Below are 22,067 nucleotides of genomic sequence, written 5' to 3' on the forward strand. Positions count from 1 at the left end.
TAAGAACTTGCTTGAAAATAAATGAAATCCCAGTTTTAGATATCGATTAGCATTTTTTTTAGTTGCTTGTGTTGAGATCACAGATTTACATAGCAAAGAAAAGGAGGAGTAGCAGTCTACCCTGTTTATTTTGCCACTGATGTATTTTGTCATACCAGCTGACTTACAATACATGTGGGTAGATTTCAGCTGACTACCTGAGAGATCTCTGCAAACAGCCAGTATTCTATAACCACTGTTTGAAAATTGCTGCATTAAGTCAAGGATTACCAATTTATCAAGACAGTAGCTCAAGGGTGTCAAATGTGCGACGTCGCATTGTCGTCATATGATGTATTGTGACTTTTCCCTCTTCGCTAAAATGGGGGTGGGAGTAGCCAGTGCATGATGCATCCGGCCCACGGGCCGTGAGTTTGACACCCCTGCGGTAGCTGATCCTAATCCAGTTGTAGCCAACCAGCTATCTTTAGAAGTTATCTGTATGATGTGCTTCCTTCCTCCCATAGTTTCTACTAGCTTACTAATCAGTTGATTAATAGACTAGCAACAAAAAAATTACTGCAGTGAAGTCCTTCATGCAGGATATCAATGGCCTACTGATGAGCCAATGGATAAGCTATTGGAGAAAGTTGGGGAGATTATTATTTTCCCACAGTTTACAGACGGAATACAGAAGCAGGTGGAATAGAGATGAGATACTAACAGGAAAGGGAAAATAGAAAGTTATCGGATGTTCCCTTCTAGGCCCTACTCAAGGAACAATTACAATGCAGAGATAAAATCACTAACTTCTTATTGCTACTAAGTATAGGAATCCAGAGATTAAAAATGATGCTGGTCAAAACTGTTGGCTTCCCACAGCCAAATTATTTTGGGGACACAGTCATCATAAACAAGATCATTTCCTGGACATTTGCTCCAGGGGAGGCAGAAAATGCATATTTCAGCATCTAATTTATCTTATAATTTGTTAATTAGCAAGGAGCCATGTTTGCAGAGAGCTTGAGGACACCAGACCGTTTATTGTAAAATGATAAATATGAGAAGAATGGAAAAATTACCTCAACATCTGCAGACTTTAATAAGAGGTCTCTAAGGGGGTTGTAATGCTCTGGAAGAAAAACATGGTCTTCTGTGTAAACCACATTTAACCGCAAAGAACCTAGATCATCAGGTTTCAGTGTTTTGTTGCCATTAACTCTGGGCTGCAGGAAATACCTAACAAAGGAGAGAAACATGAAACAGCTTCTAAAATTATATATAGATTGTATTGCATATAGGTGGCCTTTCTTCCCAGTATTATGAAAGAGTCTATAAATCTTTCTTCATGTCTTTTCATTTTTATGTGGCTAAACACATTATGGTTGTGATGACATGTATTTCTGCCTTAAACTAGATTGGGCAGGTAGGAGAAGGATTTTTTTTTAAATACACTAGATAAGAAATCAATTATGACAGGTAGCAAAATTGTTCTGAAACAACTTATAAAGAAATAAAAATAAAGAGCAAAATAGTTTAATAAAATAAAGTACCATGCTTCATAACAGCTAGACTGTCGAAGAAATTTGAGTGGCAGCCTCAACTCTCCCAGAAATTCATCTCCAAACTTCAAGTTGCTTGCATTCCAAAGATCAACTCTGTAAGAGTAAAAGACAGAATGAAGGACAGAAGAAAAAGCCCTTTCTCTTCCTCTTTAATACTTTCATTTCCGTCCTCTCAAAAAAATATAAACTAAAAGTTAACTAATTAACTAACCAACTCTAAGGCAAAAGAGGATGTTTTTAAAGCCCAGATGTCATACCTGGCAGCCATCTTTTACATTTGGGCCTTCAGGCCTGCCACATTTTCCACTGTGGGAAAATGGGAGTGGGGATTATACGGAGTATGGGTGATATATAGTCAAAATAACATTCTCTTCTCAGAGAGTCAAAGCCATCTTGCCCTGCACCTGTGATGAGGTGACTGGGAGGAATCTCCAGTTTTGGATGGTGCCTGATTGGATCATGTGATGGACATGTAGGTGCTGGGCAGGGATGTGAACACTCCTTTGGGTGGGGAAAACCTGGAAACTTTCAGATTCGGGTTTTCCCAGATGTGCCAATATGACATCTCTAATAAAATGGAACTTTGAGGAAACTCAAGCCTTGGAGTCTTCTTTTGTTGGGGGTGTTACTTGGAACCCTGACACCAAGCTGAAGCAAACAGAAGAGTACTGCTATGTTAACTCATTTTAGGTTGGCACAGTAGAAAGACTTGAAGCTGGTTTCTATCAACCGAGAAGATCGTTAAAGAAATAATAATCTGATTCCACCATGTGATAAACGTATAGAAATGGATTCAGGTATTCCATGTTCCCAACACAATGTTTTGTCTGTGTGTATTTGTTCCCATTTCTTCCTGTTGTTTAAATCTAGAAGCTCAGGTTGTAAGATCATATTTCTTGCAGCAATGAGTTCATATTAAATTGATGGGACACACTAGTGAGCTTTAAAAGGAGGGTCATCCTGTTTTCAAAGTATCCAAATTTAGCATTGCTCAACTGATAATCTTGAAGCTGGTCTAATGTTACTTGCAGCAAGCCTATAGCAGGGTTAGGTTTAGAGTTAGACAAACCTTTTGAGCTACCACCATCATTGCAGTAACAAAACCTCACCAGTCCTATTCTTATGCAAAAAGAAAAGGAAGTGCTAGTGTCCTCTGACCATATTTTTCTGTACATGGTGTTTGCTTGAATTTATTTGGTTGTTTGGAAAAAAAAATGCAGACATTTCTATGATTCAAAGAAACTTTGATTTAATTTTTTTTCCAAAAGGCACTGAAATCCTTCCAAAATTTCTTCTCAGCCTCTTTGTCATCACTTTTCTGTTATATTTAAAAGTTTCTGTAAATTGTTAAGGTGAAATTATACTGGCAGTAATCAGGCAACTTCCCTAATAGCGACTGAGGTTAAATATTACAACAGGGAATGGATTAGATGTGATAAGTTCTAAATGCGTGCAGGAAAAGAGAATAATTACTGGCATCAGGAGATGGAAGGTGGTATGCAAGAAGCTATCTTCAGAATTGCATGATTCGAAGAAAAATACCAATACTGAATTATTTCAAATAAACTGGAACAGAGCCAGAAGCAAACTCAACTTCCCCAACAGATGGTACTGTAAAAAAAGAGGGGGAACCGGTTTCAAAGCGGAATAAAACACTGGTGTAGAAATGCCCCAACTGTTCAAGGAGGAAAAGCAAAGGTCACGAATAGAAAGGCACTGCTACTTCCATTCATTGCTGATTTTACCAATAATGCAGAAGGTCCCTAACCTTTGCTGCTTGGTGGACCTGCTCCAAAAGGGGAGAGGGGAACTGGGCCATGCGAGTGGCGGGCTGGCATGTGCCCACATCCCTTGCATGAGTGATGGACCGGTGAGCATGCACGCAGCTTGTGCAAGAGGTAGGCCACTGTGCAAAAGTGCAAGTGTTCATCAGCCTGCTGCTTGTGCAAATTGAGTTGTGGGTGTGTACTTTCTGGCCAGCCACTTACACAGCCCAATTCTGAAAAGGCCACAGCTCGGTAGTGGGCCACAACTCAGGGGTTGGAGACGCCTGATATAAAGTATTTTACCTGATTTCCATCTTGTCAACTTCATCAGCATCTTCAATTTCAAAGTGAGATTTCTTGCTATAGCTGCTTGGCCTAGTAATCTAGTGCAAATAAGAATTTAAAAAAATGATCTTATTATTAAGAAAAATCCATTGAAGCCTTTATATAAGGAACCTCAGTGCAATTGCACATTCTATTTGATTCGGTTTCGTAACTTTAATTGTATTTAACTGCAACCTCTTTAGATAATGCTTTTATAAGCATACATATGAAGCTGCATCACATATTGCAATGTAACTGATCTATAACTGTTTTAATAAAGATACAGTATATGCAAGCAATTGAAAGAGTCTGTATTTGTATACCACTGACTCAAGTAAAATACTAAAAGGATCATTCCTGTAAGCTGATTTGGCAAGTGAGTTTATTTTACTGTACTTTTGTTTATCATTATCCACTTACAAAAAGTACACTATTTTTCAGATGTTTAAAATATTGCAGAAAAAAATCAATTTCATTTAATGGAGAAAAACAAAGAGCATGTTTAGAAAATGAAACAAAAACAAATGTTAGTTATTGCAGAGCATTATGCAACATCCAGCAGATTAATTGCAATTTTCTTAGCTTTTATGTACCCATAATTCTGACATTGCATTTTACTCAGTTTGTGTACAAAGCATATTGATCACTCACACAATCACTTCGAGGCAAGAGTGACCAGAATTTACTTCTGGTAAAGTAAAAAACCAGAACATGACAATGTAAGATTTCTGTTCATGCCTGGTTCATCCATTCCATTCCTCTTTTGTTTCTAATAGGTAATAAGCATTGCAGGCAGGTCTCAGCAGGATGATTTACAGAGGGAAACTTAACTGGAATATTCCTTCCCTCTCTAACCAATGGCTTATTTAAAACTTGGTGTTTTCTTAAGTCCAATGTGTGTGATATACCATTCTGTCTATTGTATGACTAGTATTTGAAGACAGCAATTGGTATGATAAGAGTATGGATGCCAACCCTCCGCACATTTATCAATTTTGCAGAATTCATTCATTCACCTTGACAATCCCCAAGGTAGGACTGGTATAGCTCCATGTACATCTACTTGTATTACAAATCCTGGTCTTGTACGTTAAATCCTATATTCCAAATCCTTTTCTGTGTTAAATCAAGAATGACATATTTTCAAGTGGCCTGAGGTCAAAATTCTGAAGAACAATGGCAAGAGATATGAGCAAGATTCATGGAAGCATGCAAGCCAAACACCTAAGACATTCGAATGTAAAACAAATATTTCTCTTACATCCTGGATAACATAATGACTGAGAAATCATTATAAGCGATTCCCCCAGCCTTTCCACCCCAAAGATTTATGATTCATGGCTACACAAGATCTGGACCTATGGGAATATGATTCAGATAGCCTAGGGAACATACATCAAATCAACTGATATTGTTTGTTATAACAATGTGGTCCTTTCGTCTGATGTGAAAAACAACCTCCCTCATGGACTCGATCAATTACAAATACTTGAAGATTTTTCTTGGTTAAGAAAAACAGCAGGTAATCAATATCCAAATGGGAACAGGAGGAAACCAACCAAAATTAGTGATTAGAAAGAAATTCAGAAACAAAGTATTCTAGTGAAGTCATTCCTCCAAATTTTAGTTTCATTTTTAAGGGTTAGGGTTAGCAAGCTTTCTTGATTTGTCCCTCTTCCTCTCATCTAGCTCTCTTCAATTTTATAAGTTACAAAGAGAAGGAAGGAAAACAGTGTTGGTAAATATAGAACAGTGTTTTCTACAAGACTAAATTTTATTCTCCTTGACCTATGACTAGAAGCTTTATAACAAATAAATATACCCAGCATGTTGGCAATGCAAACATCAAGTATATGTGGAAAATTTTGTGCAGAAAGCAAAAAACCTATCTATAAACAGATATTGTGGAGGACTGTTGCTTCACTTGCAAGGACTGTTGCTTCACTTGCAATGTCTTCTATATTCTAACAGTAGCTGATAAACTGGAGCATTTATTTATAGGGGGAAATGTCCAGACCAAATGTAATTTCTAATGTTGGATTTTCCCCTTACCGGAGGGAGCCCCCTTGTGGAATATTGTGAAGCTGTTACTGAGGCAACTCCACTGCGCTGCACAGTAGAAGCCATTTTACAGCAGTACAGTAGAAGCCATTTTAAGCATCACAACTGGCTTTATCTTAACAAAACACACACCTTGAGGGGTTTTAGGGGTGTCTTACCCTCCACAATATTTTTTTCCAGAGAGTAAGTCATCTGTGTACCAAGTTTGGTTGAAATTGCTTGAGGCATTCCAAAGTTATGCTAGAAAACACACACACACACACACACACACACACACACACACACACACACACACACAATATAGATATGATGATGATATGGGAATGTGGAACTTGAAAGAAAAGTGTTTGCTGATAATGGAATGTCCTGGGACTGGATATTTCTCAATTTCCCAGAGCTCCCAGTAAAAACTTCTCTTTTTAAAAAAGTTCCTGGAAAGATTTGAAAAGACCCAGACCCATTGGAATCAAAATAACTTGGCTTCATCTACTACTAATTTATTATTATCCTCACTATTCAGATCATAGGGCAATATGTTATATTTCTATGTCCAAGGGGAAACCGCTATCGGTCTGCCAATGCTCCAGACAAATTGTAGAGTTGAAGGCAGGAAAACCAACTGCCCTAAGCAACAACTGAAAGGCTTAGATAGAAGGTGAAATGAAGGGAGGAAATAAAGAAAGGGAAGAATTTAGTCTGGCATCCTTCACAGCAAAATAGCCCGAAGGCTGAGTTTCACAGGCTGGCTTTATTGTTTTGGAGAAATGATGACAGGACTGAAGTCAGATGATGGGGCTTATGCTGATGCTTAATTAGCCCCCTGAGAAATCTGGCTCAGTCCTGCAGGAAGTCAAGGGCCAAAGGAGCTCCAGTTTGAGACTCATCCCTCCTTCTGCAATTCTTCTCCTGTATGGCAGATGGCAATTTAAGAAGAAGAAAAAGAGCTCACATTATAATGACCACGGCTTAGGTTAATCTGTAATTATGAGTCAGTTTGAACTCATCCTTTTGTGGGCAGATCTAAAATGTAATAACCTTTGGAAGTGATTGCAGGAAGGCTAGAAACACTTTATTTATTCAATAGAGTTACGGACTGGTATAATACATGAATATAATATCCTGCAATGGAACATAAGTATATAGTTTGTGAAACAAAATGGGGTAAACATGTCCCCAAGATACCTTGTCTCACAGTCTTAAAATCTGAGGAAAGAGAAGCAGGTCCACTCTGTATAAATTATATAAATACTCATTTCCCCCTGAAAACTGATATTGAATACATCTTGCCAGACATCTCCAGGGATGGGATTCTACCAGTTCGGCCCAGTTCGGGCAAACTGGTAGCTCCGAAGATCAGCTGAGAGCGAACCTGTTCGCTCTGACCTTCAGGTGAGCCTGCCTGCCCGCCCCTGGGTTATACTCACCTTTATTTCCTTGTTTTTTAGTCCAGCTGATAGGCGAGGCAGAGCTGATTGCTGCACCTCAGCTGTTTCTGCAGCTTTGTTTTAAACCACTATGCGCACACGAAAGGTGCGCAAAGCGCACGCTCGGTGAATTGGTTGTTAGACCGCTTGAGTCACACCACTGGATATATCTGACCTTTCCCATCTGAGTCCAGATACTTTTTTCTGTAAGTGCAGATAGTCCTTGACTTAAAGCCATTCTTTCAGCGATAGGTCAAAGTTAGGACAGTGATAAATGGTCATAGCACCCATGCCCAAAGTTACAGCTGTTGCAATTGCCCTCATGGCAATGGGATCAACATTTGGAAGCTTGGCAGCCCCACTCATTCTCACAACTCCAGGGGTGTTGCAACTACCGCCACCCACTTATCTCCCCACCACCACCTTGATGTCATTTTGACCCTGCATTCCGTGCCTGAGTTCGCCTTCACTGCCTTCTTGCTCTGTTTGCTGGCAAGGAGTGTCTGCCCTGGCTGCTATATTGGGCTGGCTTTGTATTGTGAAAAACAGGGGGAAAGGGCTGCTTTCAGCCTGTTTCTCCTCCTTTTTTGCAACACAAAAAGCCAGCCCAATAAGATTCAAGAGTGTGATGAAAAAAAGGATGTTTTGGCACACACTGTCCTCATTAAGTTACCTTGGTTTGTTTGTTTGTTTGTTTTCTTTTTGCCATATGAGCCAGCCTCATATGATCCAAAAGCCAGACCTGACACACGTCACCATCAGCTGGAGCAAGAAGACAGTAGCAAAAGTGAGCTGTGATGGCAGTGTACAGGGCAGCAGGGTGGTGAAGCTGGAGCTTGGAAAGCATCCCCAGATCTACACACTGTTTGTCGTCCTGCAAGGCAGGATGCCGGGTTGTCAGAAGGGCAAAGATGGGAGTAAGATATTGGACAGGGTCCCTCCTGGCATCTTTGTTGTGGCCCGCCAGCGGCCAGCAGAGCTGGCAGCAGATTTGGATAGTGAGGAGGTTGGGAGGAACATGGGCCAGTCCTGGATTCTGGGGAAGGCTCTGATGAGGGCTCTGCGTTGGAGGCAGAGAGGGTGCCAGAGCCACATGCCAGTTATCAGCTGCTTTCAGAATCAGGCAGCAATGAGGCAGACAAACAGCTGGAGTCTGTTCCCAGTGTGTGCATGCGCAGAGTTGTCAGACGGAGGGAACAGCTAATGAACAGGGGTTGACTTGGTATTAAGGCCACAGGTGGATGATGAATGGCCCCTCCCAGAAGGAATAAAAGAGAAGCAAAAGGGGAGTGGAGTCGCAGAAGACAATCAGTTTGCTTAATTGGTTCGTGATTCTCTGAGACTCCTTGCCAAGTTTTGCAGATATTGCCTGTCAGCTCTCCAAGCCAGATAAGGTCTGTGACTGTACATCCTCCCTTGAAAGACTTTGCTGGATGTGAATAAGCAGAATTCACAGTAAATTAATAAAAGGGGTTTTTATTGGAACCAGGAGTTTACTTCATGTTCTTGGGAAGCCCAGATCAGAACATCCTTAGCTTGTTGAGGCCAATGTTCCCTCTAATTTTTTTTCAGTGTGAGCAGAAAAGTATAGTGTTTGAGCGGCACATTTTCATGCCTGAGCACCTGAATTCTTTTTTACAGATGTCACCTAAGACAACAATGAAATCAGTATTATTTGAAACTCAGTTATGTTTATTCAAGGTACCCGCTTAATTAAAAGTGTTATATAATATCAGTATCACTTAACAACGCTCCTGCTTAGCAACCAAAATGTTGGCTCAGAAAGTCTGGCATTTGAAACAAAAAATAGCCTTGAAAGTTGTGGTGTGTTAGGAGCATTTTTATTCCTGCATTTTAAACACACACACACACACATGGAGAGAGGGAAACATAGGAACTTCGAAGGGTGAATAATTTGAAATGGTAGTTGGAGAAAATAGTGTAAGTAAAATAGTGCTTTATATAATTAATGAACAGGGTTTTTTTTAATAGTTTCTTTTTACATTCATTTCTGTGTTCATTTTCTTGGGAATGACATTCCTTGAGGCTAACTTAATTTTTGGAAGAAAAAAAAATAATGCCTGTAAACCAGCAAGAAATTTAAGACAATCTTTAAAATTTGTATTCGAAGAATTTAACAAGAAGTCTGTTTGCATTGCTTTCAGCAAACATTTCCTATTTTTACTGCCTTTCATTCACCCACTTTTCACTGATATGTTTATACATATTCATTAAGTGACAGCATTTTGGCAGACAGCATTGCTTTTTCTACATTACTGTATGAAAATGTCCTGCATCTAAAAATGACTGATCTACGGCCTTATCACTGCTGTGACGAGCCCCCCCCCCACTAGAATAACTGCTGCCGCCTCCTCCTCCTCCTCCAACAGCACCATCACATTTGCTGCCCGGCGCTGCAGCTGAGGTGAAGCCGCCAAAGCTCCCGCTGGTGCCCCCGCCCATGGCAGTGGCGGCGGTGGCTGCCTCCCCCTCCGCTCGGAACACCTCACCTAAGCAGGGGTGCTGGCGGGAGCTTTGGCGGCTTCACCTCAGCCGCAGCGTTGGGCGGCAAATCCGGCAGTGCTGTTGGGGGAGGAGGAGGCAGCAGCAGATATTCCGTTCGAGCAGAAAGCAGGGCAAGGGATGGGAGGAAAGAAAAGAGCCTGAAGCACCCGAAGCGATGGGCTTCCGGAAGGCGGAAAGCGGAGGGAGGGGGGAGATACCGGCAGGTCGGGCGTCCAGGAGAGCCATCTCAGTGCCGCCAAGGGGGGGGGATGCCAGGTGCTGGGCTGCCTCTGACTCGCCCTCTCCATGGCTCCCTAGGGCTGCAGCAAACCGAGCAACAAAGCAAGCTAGAAGGACCGCCGTTTTTAAAAAAATATCTCTCCCAGTCTGGGGAAATCCTTTGTGGGCGGCCAGTTCTAGCCGCCTGCAAAGGACTTCCCCACGTTTGCTTTGGTAGAAATCTCTGCGCGGCAGTTAGAAACTGCTGCGCGGGGGTTTCTTGCCACATGCACGGCCGCGCAGCCTCGCACCTTAGAGGAAACAGTGGTTGAGGCTCAGGGCCAGGAGGAACCAAGCTTGGAATGGCTTTGGATTTGGGTACATCCTTGGTTAATGACTGCTAAAATTCATTTAATAACAGCATGAAGCCTGCCAGAATTGCAGTCATGTGAGGCAGTCATGTGATATCTCTCCTTATGACATTCTAAATTGAGGATTACCTGTACTTCAAGGATGGAAAAGCAAAAGGATAATATAAAATAGTATCCAGACAGATTAGAAAGCAATCAAATATAACAGGTGTATGTGTACATGTGAATATATATATATATATACTAACAGATTTGAATGCTTACTTGAAACATTTATGTTTCTAATAATTCCTAACAATTTCCTATCTGCTAAATGAACAACACCATTCAGCTAAAGCCATGACTGTCAGTCTCTATGAAAAAATTAAGGACTGTAGATTGTATTTATCCATTTTGTTTGCCTGGTTTTTTTTACATGCATGTTATTGATTTTGGAAATAAATTGAAAAATGATTTGTTTTCTGAAAATCTCCACTTTTGACTTTATTCAGTACATGAAAGTTGGTTTTGATACCCAGAAATGTCACCTTCCTTCTTTCCTTCCTTCCTCCAGTCTCCAATATACTTCAGGGTGCTTTTCAAACACCTCAGAAGCAGCTGCATATGTAAAGCATAGGAGGAGACCAATTTATCTTTATCAAAATTATCTATAAATCTTTCACCTAACCCAACGAAGACAACAAAAACGTTGAGGTTTTTTTAATTTCTAACCAGGCCATGACACGATATGAAAGTACTCCACCCAGCAATAACCACAATATAATCTCCTCCCGTTAAAAAATCAGAAACTTCTTCCATAGTCAGGTAGCATTATTACTAAATATTTTTAAAATGTATTAGCAGACTGATTAAACTGCATTTTAAAACTGAGTCAGACAAAGAAAATTCAGTTCTGAATACAAACCCAAATAAACAGACATCTATGAGATACATGCATATTCAAACACAGTGCATGGCAAACAATGGAATTAAAACACCAAACCTAGAAACTTTAGTTATGTATTTAACTTAAATGTATCTTGGAATAAGAGTACAGTGACTCAGTGTGCATTACCATGTATGTTGCAATATTGTGTAAAATCTCTCCACCACTTCTAATAGAAATAATTTCACTTTTGAATCTTATGAAGTATAGAGACACCATAGATTCAATTCAATTAGCACTTTAAAATTGTTTATGCCTTCCACATTTTGTTAAAATTTTATCATTTGGAGTCTTTGAAGTGGAAATATAGCCACTGATATACCTGGAGATTGAGTGTCCTAGAGGACGAAGGGGCCTTATTAGATTTGATACATATGTATCCTTCGATGGTCATGATTCATACTGTACCTGTGCATACAGAGCTGATTAAAATTCAACTCAGATGATAGCTGTGTCTGCCCCCATGACTTTTTTATCTTGTTCTCCCATTACCCAACTATAGACATTTGTTTTTTCAGAAAGCTGCATGAAAATGACCATTGACTTACCTGAAGGATCCTTTTGTGGGACTTCTGCGAAGGAGAGTCCAAGCATGGGCTAAATACAGCCAATCTGCCCAGGACTGAATTGAAACTTGAAGCCACACCTCTAGTGCCGGCTATTCTTCAGATTTTCTTCAATGAAGGCATGGACAATGCGTGCTGAGAAGTTCAGGAACAAAGTCAAGGAAGTCAAAACAAGTATCCATAGTTCCACAGAACCATATGACAACTGGCGGAGCAGACCGCCAGGGTGGGGTTGGACTCTCCTTCGCAGCACCCAGAAAAGGACCCTTCAGGTAAGCCAATGGTCATTTTCCTGGGTGCTGCTCTGGAGAGTCCAGGCATGGGACATACCCAAGCTAAATGTCACTAGGGCAGGGAGCAGAAGCGGTATGAATGCCCTGGAGAACCTGCCTCCCAAATGCCTCCTCCACAGAGGTGAATTTGTCCAGTCTGTAGTGTCAAACAAAGGGAGATAAGAAAGTCCACATTGCAGCCTTGCAAATCTCCTCTATCGGTGCCTGGATAGCCCAGGCCACCATGGTGGCGGCGCTTCTCGTAGAATGAGCGGTGATATGGCATGGCACCGGGATAGATTGAAGAATGTGGGTCGAGCTGATGCAGGCCCGTAGGCAGCGACCGATGGTCTGAGAAGAAACTTTGCGGCCTTGGGAGGCCAGTTGAAACCCAACAAAAAGTGATTCAGAGTGACAGAAGGCAGCCGTGAGTTTGATGTACTTACATATCGCTCTACGATCATCAAGCATATGCCACTTTTTCTCCTTGGGATGTTTGGGGTGTGGACAAAAATCCGGAAGTATGACCTCCTGAGCCCGGTGAGAACAAGAGTTGATTTTGGGTATAAATGCCAGGTCCAAACGGAGGATCACTCTGTCAGGTTGAATCAAACACAAGTCCTCGCAAATTGTCAGAGCTGCAAATTCGTAAATTCGCTGTGCAGACGTGATGGCAATCAAAAAGGCTGTCTTAAATGTCAGATGTTTGAGGCTGGCCGAATGGAGGGACTCAAAGGGCAGGGCAATGAGAGCCCGTAACACTACATTGAGATCCCATGAGGGGTACCTGTGAACAAATGGAGACCTCTGTTTGGTTGCGCCCCGTAGGAAACTGCGGATGATGGGAAGAGTGGTCATCTACCGTCAAAATCGTGGACAAGGCTGCCACCTGCCGTCTAAGAGTGCTGGGGGCTAGGCCCTGGTCAAGTCCATCTTGTAAGAAGTCCAAGATCTGGGAAATCGTAGCCGTATTAGCTTCAGCCTCGGGCTCTCTGCACCAGTTGTCGAAGGCCTTCCATGTCACGTCGCATATTCTGGTTGTGGAAGGCCGCTTGGATGCCTGAATGATGTGAATGACCTTGGTGGAAAGGCTACCCCTACTTAGGAGGTCCCTCTCAAGTGCCAGACGGCTAGTTGTAGCCACTGGGGCTCTGGATGTTGAAGCGCCCCCTGGCTGAGAGAGACCTCGTGCTGGGGAATCTGCCAAGGAGGGTTGACAGAGAGTCTCACCAGGTCCTTCTGGACCAGTAGGGAGCCACGAGCAGAATTTCCGACTCCTCTAACAAAATTTTCCGAATCTTCCTGGGAAGAAGAGGCAACGGGGAGAAGGCCAGGGGTGGGTTTCAACCGGTTCGTGGCGGTCTCCGCGAACCGGTTGTCGGCGAACCCGGAAGTAAGTATCTTCCAGGAATGGCGAAAGGCCCGCCCACGCTCCTTACCCGGTTTTGACAAGTTCTGCGCTTCCACGCATGCGCAGGACGCATACAGCGCCTGCGCGATCCTCCAGGAACCTGGGGAGATTGTGTTCTCTGGGGAGGTGAACAAGTTGACCAGAGGACAGCCAAACCTCTGAGACAACTGGTGGAACAGGTCCGGGTGCAGGCGCCACTTAGAGTGATTGACCGTGGCCCTGATCAGAAAGTCCGCCTGGATGTTGTGCACCCCGGAGATGTGCTCCGCTTGGATCGAGCACAGGTGTTTTTCTGCCCACCTTCCCAGGTGCTCTGATTCCTCCATCAGGGACCTAGAGCGGGTGCACCCTTGGCGGTTTATGTCACCTTTGTAGCCACATTGTCTGTTAGGATTCTCACGTGACGCCCCTTGATGTTGTCTCGAAAGTGAATGAGTGCGAGCTGCACTGCTCTCAGTTCTAACTAGTTGATGCTGTGGGAATCTGCCCTGCACAATCTGTTTGTGGAGATGAGCACCCCAGCCGAATAGACTGGCATCCGTTATGATGGTGAGACGCTCTTTGAAGAGGGTGCCCTTTGCCAGCACGGGGGACAACCACCACTGGAGAGACGAACGTACCTTCAGAGAGACTCGAACCAGCTGTTGAGAGTTGCTCATGTTGGCTCTCTGGTAGGGCAGGAGGAGCCATTGTAGGTGTCACGAATGAAGGCGTGCCCAAGGAACTAATGACAGGCACGAAATCATCTTGCCGAGGAGTTAGCTGCACCACCGATGCCTGTGACGAGTGTAATACCTGCAACACCTGGCTTCTGATGCTTGCCAAGCGCTCTGGAGACAGGGAGACCTGGCAGCTGGTGGTGTCGATGATGGCGTCCAGGTGCTGCAGTCTGGTGGTTGCATGCAGGTGACTCTTTTTTCTGTTGACGGAGAACCCGTGATGTTGGAGGGTTTGCAGAGTGTGCTGCAGATCTTGTACCGCTTGGTGACAATGATTGGATGAGGACATCATCCAGGGAGCAATGCAGGCGCACTGGGTAAGATCTCAGGAAAGCCGCTACTGCAGCAGGGATCTTCATAAAGGTTCCAGGTGCCGAGGACAGGCCGAATGGTAGAGCCCTGTACTGGTAGTGGCGGCCTGCATAAAAGATTCTCAGGAATCTGCAGTGAGCTTTGCGAATGGTGATGTGGAGGTAGGCCTCCTTAAGATCTATGGATGTTAAGAGATCTCCCGGCCTGATGCAATCCAGAATTGACTGAAGGGACTGCATCTTGAACCTCCAGTATGCTATGTGATGATTTAACTTTTTTAGGTCGAGAATCCCCCTCCACCCCCAGAGTTCTTTGGGACAAGGAAGAGTATTGAATAAAACCCTGTCCCTTCCTGACCTGGTGGAACCGGTTCTATGGCGTCTATGTCTCTGAGGTGAAGGATCTCCTGTTCCATGAGAGCCTTCTTGACCTGACAGGAGGGGGTTGGACACCGAATGAAGTATCGGGGAGGTGGAGAAATGAATTCTAATGTTAGACCTATGCGTATCATCTGAAGGACCCACTGGTCCGATGTGATCTGCTCCCATTGGGCGTGGAACAGCTGTAGATGCTCTCCTATGGGAGCCGTCCGCTGGTGGTCACTTTTCCCCACTCACCACCTCAGACAAACAGCCTTAGCACTCTGGTGCAGAGGCACTGAGTGCAAGGGCAAGCAAATCTCAGCAGTCCTTTGATTCTGAAGGAGAATGGTGCAAGCTCCAAGCTCCCAGCACCCACGCAGGCCAATTAATGTGGGGCACGACCACATGGGCCACCAACCTCCGCTACCGCCCTCAGTGTGATAGAGGAGCTCTGAGTAGGCAAACCTGCCGGAAGTCTGGACAGGAAGGCTTCTAGCGGCGACCTGCAAGAGACAGGCAATCAGGCTGCTGTAGGTCAACAAAATGGCGGTCGGAACTTTTACCCTCTCAAAATGGCTGCCACCATGTGTGACCCTCTCAAAATGACTCACCAAGCCTGCTCCAATAATCAGGAAGTAGAAAAGAATCTTTTTGAAGTAAACAGGCAATTAGAGGGTCCAAGCAGTCAATTAGGAATGAAGAGAAACTGGAAGCGTGTCCACTGGGCTTAGCTGAATTGAAAAAATCTGAAGAATAGCCGGCACCAGAGGCGTGGCTTAAAGTTTCAATTCAGTCCGGGGCAGATTGGCTGTATTTAACCCATGCTTGGACTCTCCAGAGCAGCACCCAGGAAAATATACCATACAGCTTCAGTATATTCCAAAATATATTTTTACTTCAGTACTCCTCCATACATCATAAGTATCATATAGATTCATAGTGCGCTGTGCAGGATGAAAAATAAACCCAAGGACCTGGCTTAACTACAGTTTTCATATTCTGGTATTTTCCAGGTACATTTCAAACATTTTCATATCCTGGTCTTTTGCTGTTCTGTAATCTATTAGCACTCTCTGACAGTACTTTCTTGACTTGTTCTACAAAATCTTCCTTTTTAATTGCTGCCCAGCATTTTCAGGAAGTATTCCTGCATAACTACTTCCTATTTTTCTCATGTATATATTTCAAGACATTAACTGAGTAGGAGAGGAGTTGAGGATCCAACCCTATTAAGTATTTCTTGCTTCTTCAAGATATTGAAGAAGCAAGTATACCTTCAACACTTCTTCAAGTGTTATCAAGTGTAGATAACACTTTCCTAACACACATCTTTAAAAAACTAATTCTAGCTTTACCAGGACTTCTTTGCTCCTTTTGTCTCTTCTTAGTCATTTGATGTTCCATAAGAAACTAAAAATCTTGGTTTTATTTACAGATTAATTTTACAGGGGAAGGGAGAGTCCAATGTAACTATGGTGAAAAATTTAATATGATTCTTGGGAGGAAACGTATTGCTCTTCTGGAAACTGGATAAAGTCATGTAAGATCTGGAGCATTTACTGCATAGTACACTCTTTTCGACAATAGCATTTATTGTATACTGCTTCACAATGCTTTACAGCCCTCTCTAAGTGGTTCTACAGAGTCAGCATATTGCCCCCAACAATCTGAGATCTTCATTTTACTGACCTCAGAAAGATGGAAGGCCGAATCAATCTTGAGCCTGTGAGAATCGAACTACTGAACTACAATCAGCCAGCAGTCAGCAGAAGTAGCCTGCAATACTACATTCTAACCACTGGCAACCACAGCTCATCAACCATCTCATTAATGACTCTTTTTCCAGAAAGAGGATTTGCAAGATGGTTCTACTCTATGCAATGCTGAAAGTAACTAGAATTGGTCTCAGGACATTTTAATTTGCAGTTTCTTCTGATCATAATTTACATCTTAATATGGCAGAATATGGATTTCTAGTCACATCTCAAAAATGGTAACAGAGAGAATAGAACAAACCAGGTCCCTTGAGCTTCCAAAGGAGGCAGTCTCTTCATATTCTCACTATCAGGCACCCTTGAAGAAAACAGATGAAGGCAATAAAAGTCTGCAGGAATCATTAGGAAAACTTGTTGGATGAGCTCCTGTGGAAACAATCTGGTCCCTTTGTAGTATATCAATGTGCCCCAGGTGACTAAGTCATCAGAAATCATTTTGGGGTGATATATAGCAAAGTTGGAAGGGACCTTGGAGGTCTTCTAGTCCAACCCCCTGCCTAGGCAGGAAACCCTATACCGTTTCAGACAAATGGCTATCCAACATCTTCTTAAAGACTTCCATTGTTGGGGCATTCACAACTTCTGGAGGCAAGCTGTTCCACTGATTAATTGTTCTAACTGTCAGGAAATTTCTCCTCAGTTCTAAGTTGCTTCTCTCCTTGATTAGTTTCCACCCATTGCTTCTTGTTCTACTCTCAGGTGCCTTGGAAAATAGTTTGACTCCCTCTTCTTTGTGGCAACCTCTGGGATATTGGAACACTGCTATCATGTCTCCCCTAGTCCTTCTTTTCATTAAACTAGACATACCCAGTTCCTGCAACCGTTCTTCATATATTTTAGTCTTCAGTCCCCAAATCATCTTTGTTGCTCTTCTCTGCACTCTTTCTAGAGTCTCCACATCTTTTCTACATCGTGGTGACCAAAACTGAATGCAGTACTCCAAGTGTGGCCTTACCAAGGCATTATAAAGTGGTATCAACACTTCACGTGATCTTTATCCATTTATCCCCTCATCCAAATCATTGATGAAGATGTTGAAGAGTACTGGGCCTAAAACAGAGCCTTGGGGTATATTGGGAAACAAAATGTTGGGCAGCCATTAAAAAGGAAGAAGATTTTGTAGAACAAGTCAAGTATGGGAATCAAGATTGTTTTACTTATTATATATTGTGTTTCTTTTCAGTTTGTACCACCAAACGTTTCATGCTCAAAATATTCTGCTGCATTCATACAGGTTTCCTCTGTGATATTATCATTGCCACCTGCATTCATCACCAGCTGCTTCCTTTGTTTCACCTCCTTTCAGTTCTCCTCACTGATACCCAACCACAATGATCCAGAGCCTGTTTCCTTTTTCACCCAGACCTCTTATTGTCTCATTTTTTTCTGCACCCAAAAAGTATACACGCTTCATTTTCTTTTCCAACAGATGAAGAAAATTTAACCACCTTATGAAGGGCTTTTGCTTCTTTCCTCCTCACTGAGAAAGCAAGTCATAGGAAACCCCACCCTGGATTGCTTGTGTCAATGACGTTATTCAATGAAGCTTTTGCAGCACCCCACACAAAGGCACCATAACAGGGCCATAAGGCTAGATGCAGAAATACCACATCACTTGCAGAACTCAACTGTTCTGCCTCTCCCTTCTCTTTATCTCCTGCCTCATTCAAGGAACCATCTCCACCCAATTGTCTTGTGCAGAAGTTCTGAGAACTTTCTTCACCCATGCTCAGATCTCCTCTACTTCAGATTGTTGTGTGATGTTCCAGATTTCCAAGCCTCCTATTCCCCACCAATTTACCAGTCCCAATTTTATAGATATGTACAAAGCCAGGTGAAGATCCTCACTACTCAGCAAAGGTGTAGGATAAGTTGTCCTGTATTCAACCCAGGGGCTCTGCCTCCAGATAAAATTTCTTGAGCCCTTTGTTTGAGTATCAGTGAACTTATTTCTTCTTAAACCATTATCCTATCCCATTGTTCACAATAGCAAAGCATTATTAAAATTAATTTATACCTAAAAATATATCTGCAAACTTTATTGCACTATGATTCCACAAAAAAATTGGACAATATCTGCATAGGCAAATGCAAGATTTTAGTTCAATGAGTATGGTTCAGACAAGTTATGTTTGTGTAAGATGGATAGACATTTATTGGTATGCCCTTGAACTCTTTCTTCAGGGTTAAAAAATACTCTAAACTGGCCCTACTCAGAAGTTTTGGTCTGAAACATGACTAAGTATTTAAATAATAGGTGGGATATATTTTTTTTGTTAAAGGTCTCATTCTCAAGGTCACACATTGTGGGCACAAGCAATTGCCAGCAAGAGTAAGGCAAGTGATGAGTAAAACCTGAATTCAAGGTGGCATTTATTGTTTCTTTATATACCCTTTTCTCCCTCATTCTTTCATTTTCCAACATCTTTTCCTCCTTTCTCTCCCAAAGAGCTGCCAGTTACAAAAAAGACTGACAGCTCTTAACAGAGAGTCAGTCTTTTGTGGTATGGAAATCTGACCAAAGCTTTAATCCGAGGATGCCAGCTTTGATTTAAATTGTGTCTTTGATGGTCTAAGTAACTGTTTATCATTCAACAAGGAGAATCTCATGCAGAAGAGTTTAGACAGAATTGCAATTAAACTCACATTTCAGAATTGAGGCAGCATGAGATCTGGAAAAATCTCATTATAAAACAGGATTTTAACCATGTCATCTAGAAGTCATACTTTTGTTTAAAGTTTCTCAATTATGTTTCATATTTCTACCATACTAATTTTAAATTTTTCATGAAGCAGAGTATTCAGGACACTAATTACACTAATTAATTACATTAAATAATTAATTCTACAGTGAGTAGATACTTCTAGATTCCAAATCAGTAGAGCTCCACTATCTGTTGTCTGGCGCAAGCAAAGTGTAAAATTAGTTGTGTGATTCAATTTTCACAGTGAATACATCACTTTATTCATGAAATCACTGGATAATATTAAGTAGACAATCTGTCTAAACGATGGAATTATTAGGGACCTACACTGCAGGATAATGGTTAGGAAAGTTGAGATGAGTCATACATGGGCAATGTGTTAAAAGTACAGGTAGTTCTCAACTTATGACTGTAATGGAGCCTGCCCATTAGTCATAAACTGTGGGAGTCATAAAATGGGTCCTCATGTGACCAACTCAATTTTACGCCTTTTTTGTAGCATTAAATGAATCATCAGGTTGTTTCGTGAATCAGCAATCGTTAAGCAAACCCATTTATCACTATGGGGCATTTTTGCTGGAAACCAGAAATAAATATCTGTTTTCAGCAAACATGTTGCAAGTTATAGTTATGTGACTGTGGGGCATTGCAAAGAGCCATAAACGCAGGCTGGTTGCTGAGTGCCCATGAGACTGGGAGGGGGCAACCATCAGAACTGGGTTGTAAGTACCCAAGGGGAGGCAATCCATCAGCACTTTGAACTGAGACTAAACAAGAAACGGTAAGTCACGGACTACCTTTACTTATTTCCATGAGCTAATATTTAGGCCTGGTGCCTGCAATCATACTGTAACTAGCCTGTCAAACTGGAATTAATCACATGCACAATTTCCATGCATCCTATCATTTCCTAAATATATCCAATACTGGATAGGAACAGCTGAGCCCGTCAGAGGATCTGAGGAGCTGTGGTAATTATTGGCATCCTATTCAATACTGCAGTAAAGTAGAAAAAGCAGCACAGTGTGAGCCCACACTATATCAAACATTAACACAATTGAGCGGGTCCAGAGGTATTTCACGGGAAGAGTCCTCCACCTCTACTCACAACAGAATCCCCTATGCCACCAGGCTTGAAATTTTGGGCTTGGACAATCTGGAACTGCGCCCCCTGCGATTCGATCTAAACATAGTACCCAAAATGTCTGCCACAACGTCCTGCCTGTCAACGACTACTTCAGCTTCAACCACAATAATACACGGCCAAACAATCGATACAAACTCAAGGTAAACTACTTCAAACTCGACTGCAGAAAATACGACTTCAGCAACAGAGTGGTCAATGCCTGGAATGCTCTACCCGACTCCATTGTTACAGGCTCAAACCCTGACAGCTTCAAGCTCAAACTGTCTACTGTGAACCTCACTCCATTCTTAAATGGTCTGTAAAGGGGATGTGCATAAGCGCACCAGTGTGCCTACTGTTCCTGTCTTACTGTACCCATTTATCTGTATTCACTTCCTTTGTTCATGTTTTTGTTCATATCTATACTTGTTATCTTGTACATGTTTGACAAACAAAACAATAAATAAATAACTATCAGTGGCCACACAGGCATTGAAGATGACAAAGTACTGATACAGGGCTTCATGTCACACACATCAAACTCTTTGCTTCACAGAATACAGCACCAACTGCTGGTGCCGCATAGAAAAAAGAAAAGCACTCAGAGCATTTCCTCCTTTTTTCCTCTAACAATCTGGACAGGAGCTGGACCAAGGTGGAGGAGAAACAGTGTTTGCCTCAAATCTGGTTGCTGGCACTGACATTTTGGAGAATGATGGCCTGTCAACATGACAATGCTGATGTGGCTGGATCAGTGGTCTGATCCAAAATGAAGAATCTCTATATTCAGCGATTTTACTTAGCTACTTACTGCACGCTGCTCCCTGTGAGGATGTCCTTGCGGATCTAGTAAGTTATTTTAGTATGCAAAAATAATGAGACAAAAGAACCTAGAGTGACCAGCATTCAGAACTGAAATAAACTTCTGTTCAAAGTTTGCATTTATCCCTCTCGCGATTGCTATCAAGACAAAAGAAAGTAGAGGGGGAGGGGAGCGAATGTCTTTGGCATTCTCAGGGGAAAGGAAGTTCTTTCTATCCGAAGCAAAGAGACCTTTTGTGTGATAGCATGTTGGCAATCAACCAATGAACTCCAGTTTTGAATCGGTTGCCACTACTGTTTTTAAAGCTTTTTCTATTTCATCTGAGACAACCATCCTATTATTGATTAAAAAAAAAATAGCAGAGGAGCCGTAAAACGCCAGAGTCAAAAAGGAGTCACTTATCAGCACCAATTCAAAATTGGGTGACTGGTTCAGAAGCCCCAAACGAGGAGTTCAGAAATTCTCTGCAGAAGAACAATATTGCATTCAGCTGGAAAGTACATTTCTGCTCCACCAAAGAGCTGGCTGGCTCCACGATACTTCAGGCTCTATCTTGAGCACTCTCTAAAATCCAGCAGCTGGCACAGCATGGACCTATGGCAGTCAACTACAGCAGAACATTCCTCCCCCACCCCCCCAATACTAACCTCAAAAAAAAATATTTCATCAAACTGTGGATTGTTTGTCTTCTTTTTAACTTTAGTCTTTTTGACTTCAGATCTGCAAGGAAAAAAAGGGCAAGGCAGAAATGTTACCCAAAATAGGACAAGCTGAAAGGGTCAGGCCTGGTGTTATCTTAGAAGTATGTTTAACAGTGGCTTTTTTGGTTATTTCATTTCCCTAAGCTTCTTGCAGGA

At 42.3% G+C, this 22,067-nt stretch overlaps 1 protein-coding gene across 1 annotated transcript in view; it reads right to left on the reverse strand.

The window, feature by feature from the left end:
- Window positions 1–22,067, reverse strand: part of RASA3 (RAS p21 protein activator 3) — a 141,085-nt gene that overhangs the window by 24,611 nt on the left and 94,407 nt on the right. Inside the window, exons 7-10 of the mRNA XM_087726821.1 lie at window positions 21,858–21,930; window positions 3,614–3,693; window positions 1,533–1,637; window positions 1,062–1,218 (exon numbers count right to left, since the gene is read on the reverse strand). Coding sequence (XP_087582947.1) covers window positions 1,062–1,218; window positions 1,533–1,637; window positions 3,614–3,693; window positions 21,858–21,930 — 415 coding nt within the window. The remainder of the gene's footprint in view (window positions 1–1,061; window positions 1,219–1,532; window positions 1,638–3,613; window positions 3,694–21,857; window positions 21,931–22,067) is intronic.

Source organism: Thamnophis sirtalis, unplaced genomic scaffold (assembly GCF_051295495.1).
Source record: "Thamnophis sirtalis isolate CommonGarterSnake01/CBP01778 unplaced genomic scaffold, rThaSir2_p1.2 scaffold_12, whole genome shotgun sequence".
In the NCBI taxonomy this organism is placed as follows: domain Eukaryota; kingdom Metazoa; phylum Chordata; class Lepidosauria; order Squamata; family Natricidae; genus Thamnophis; species Thamnophis sirtalis.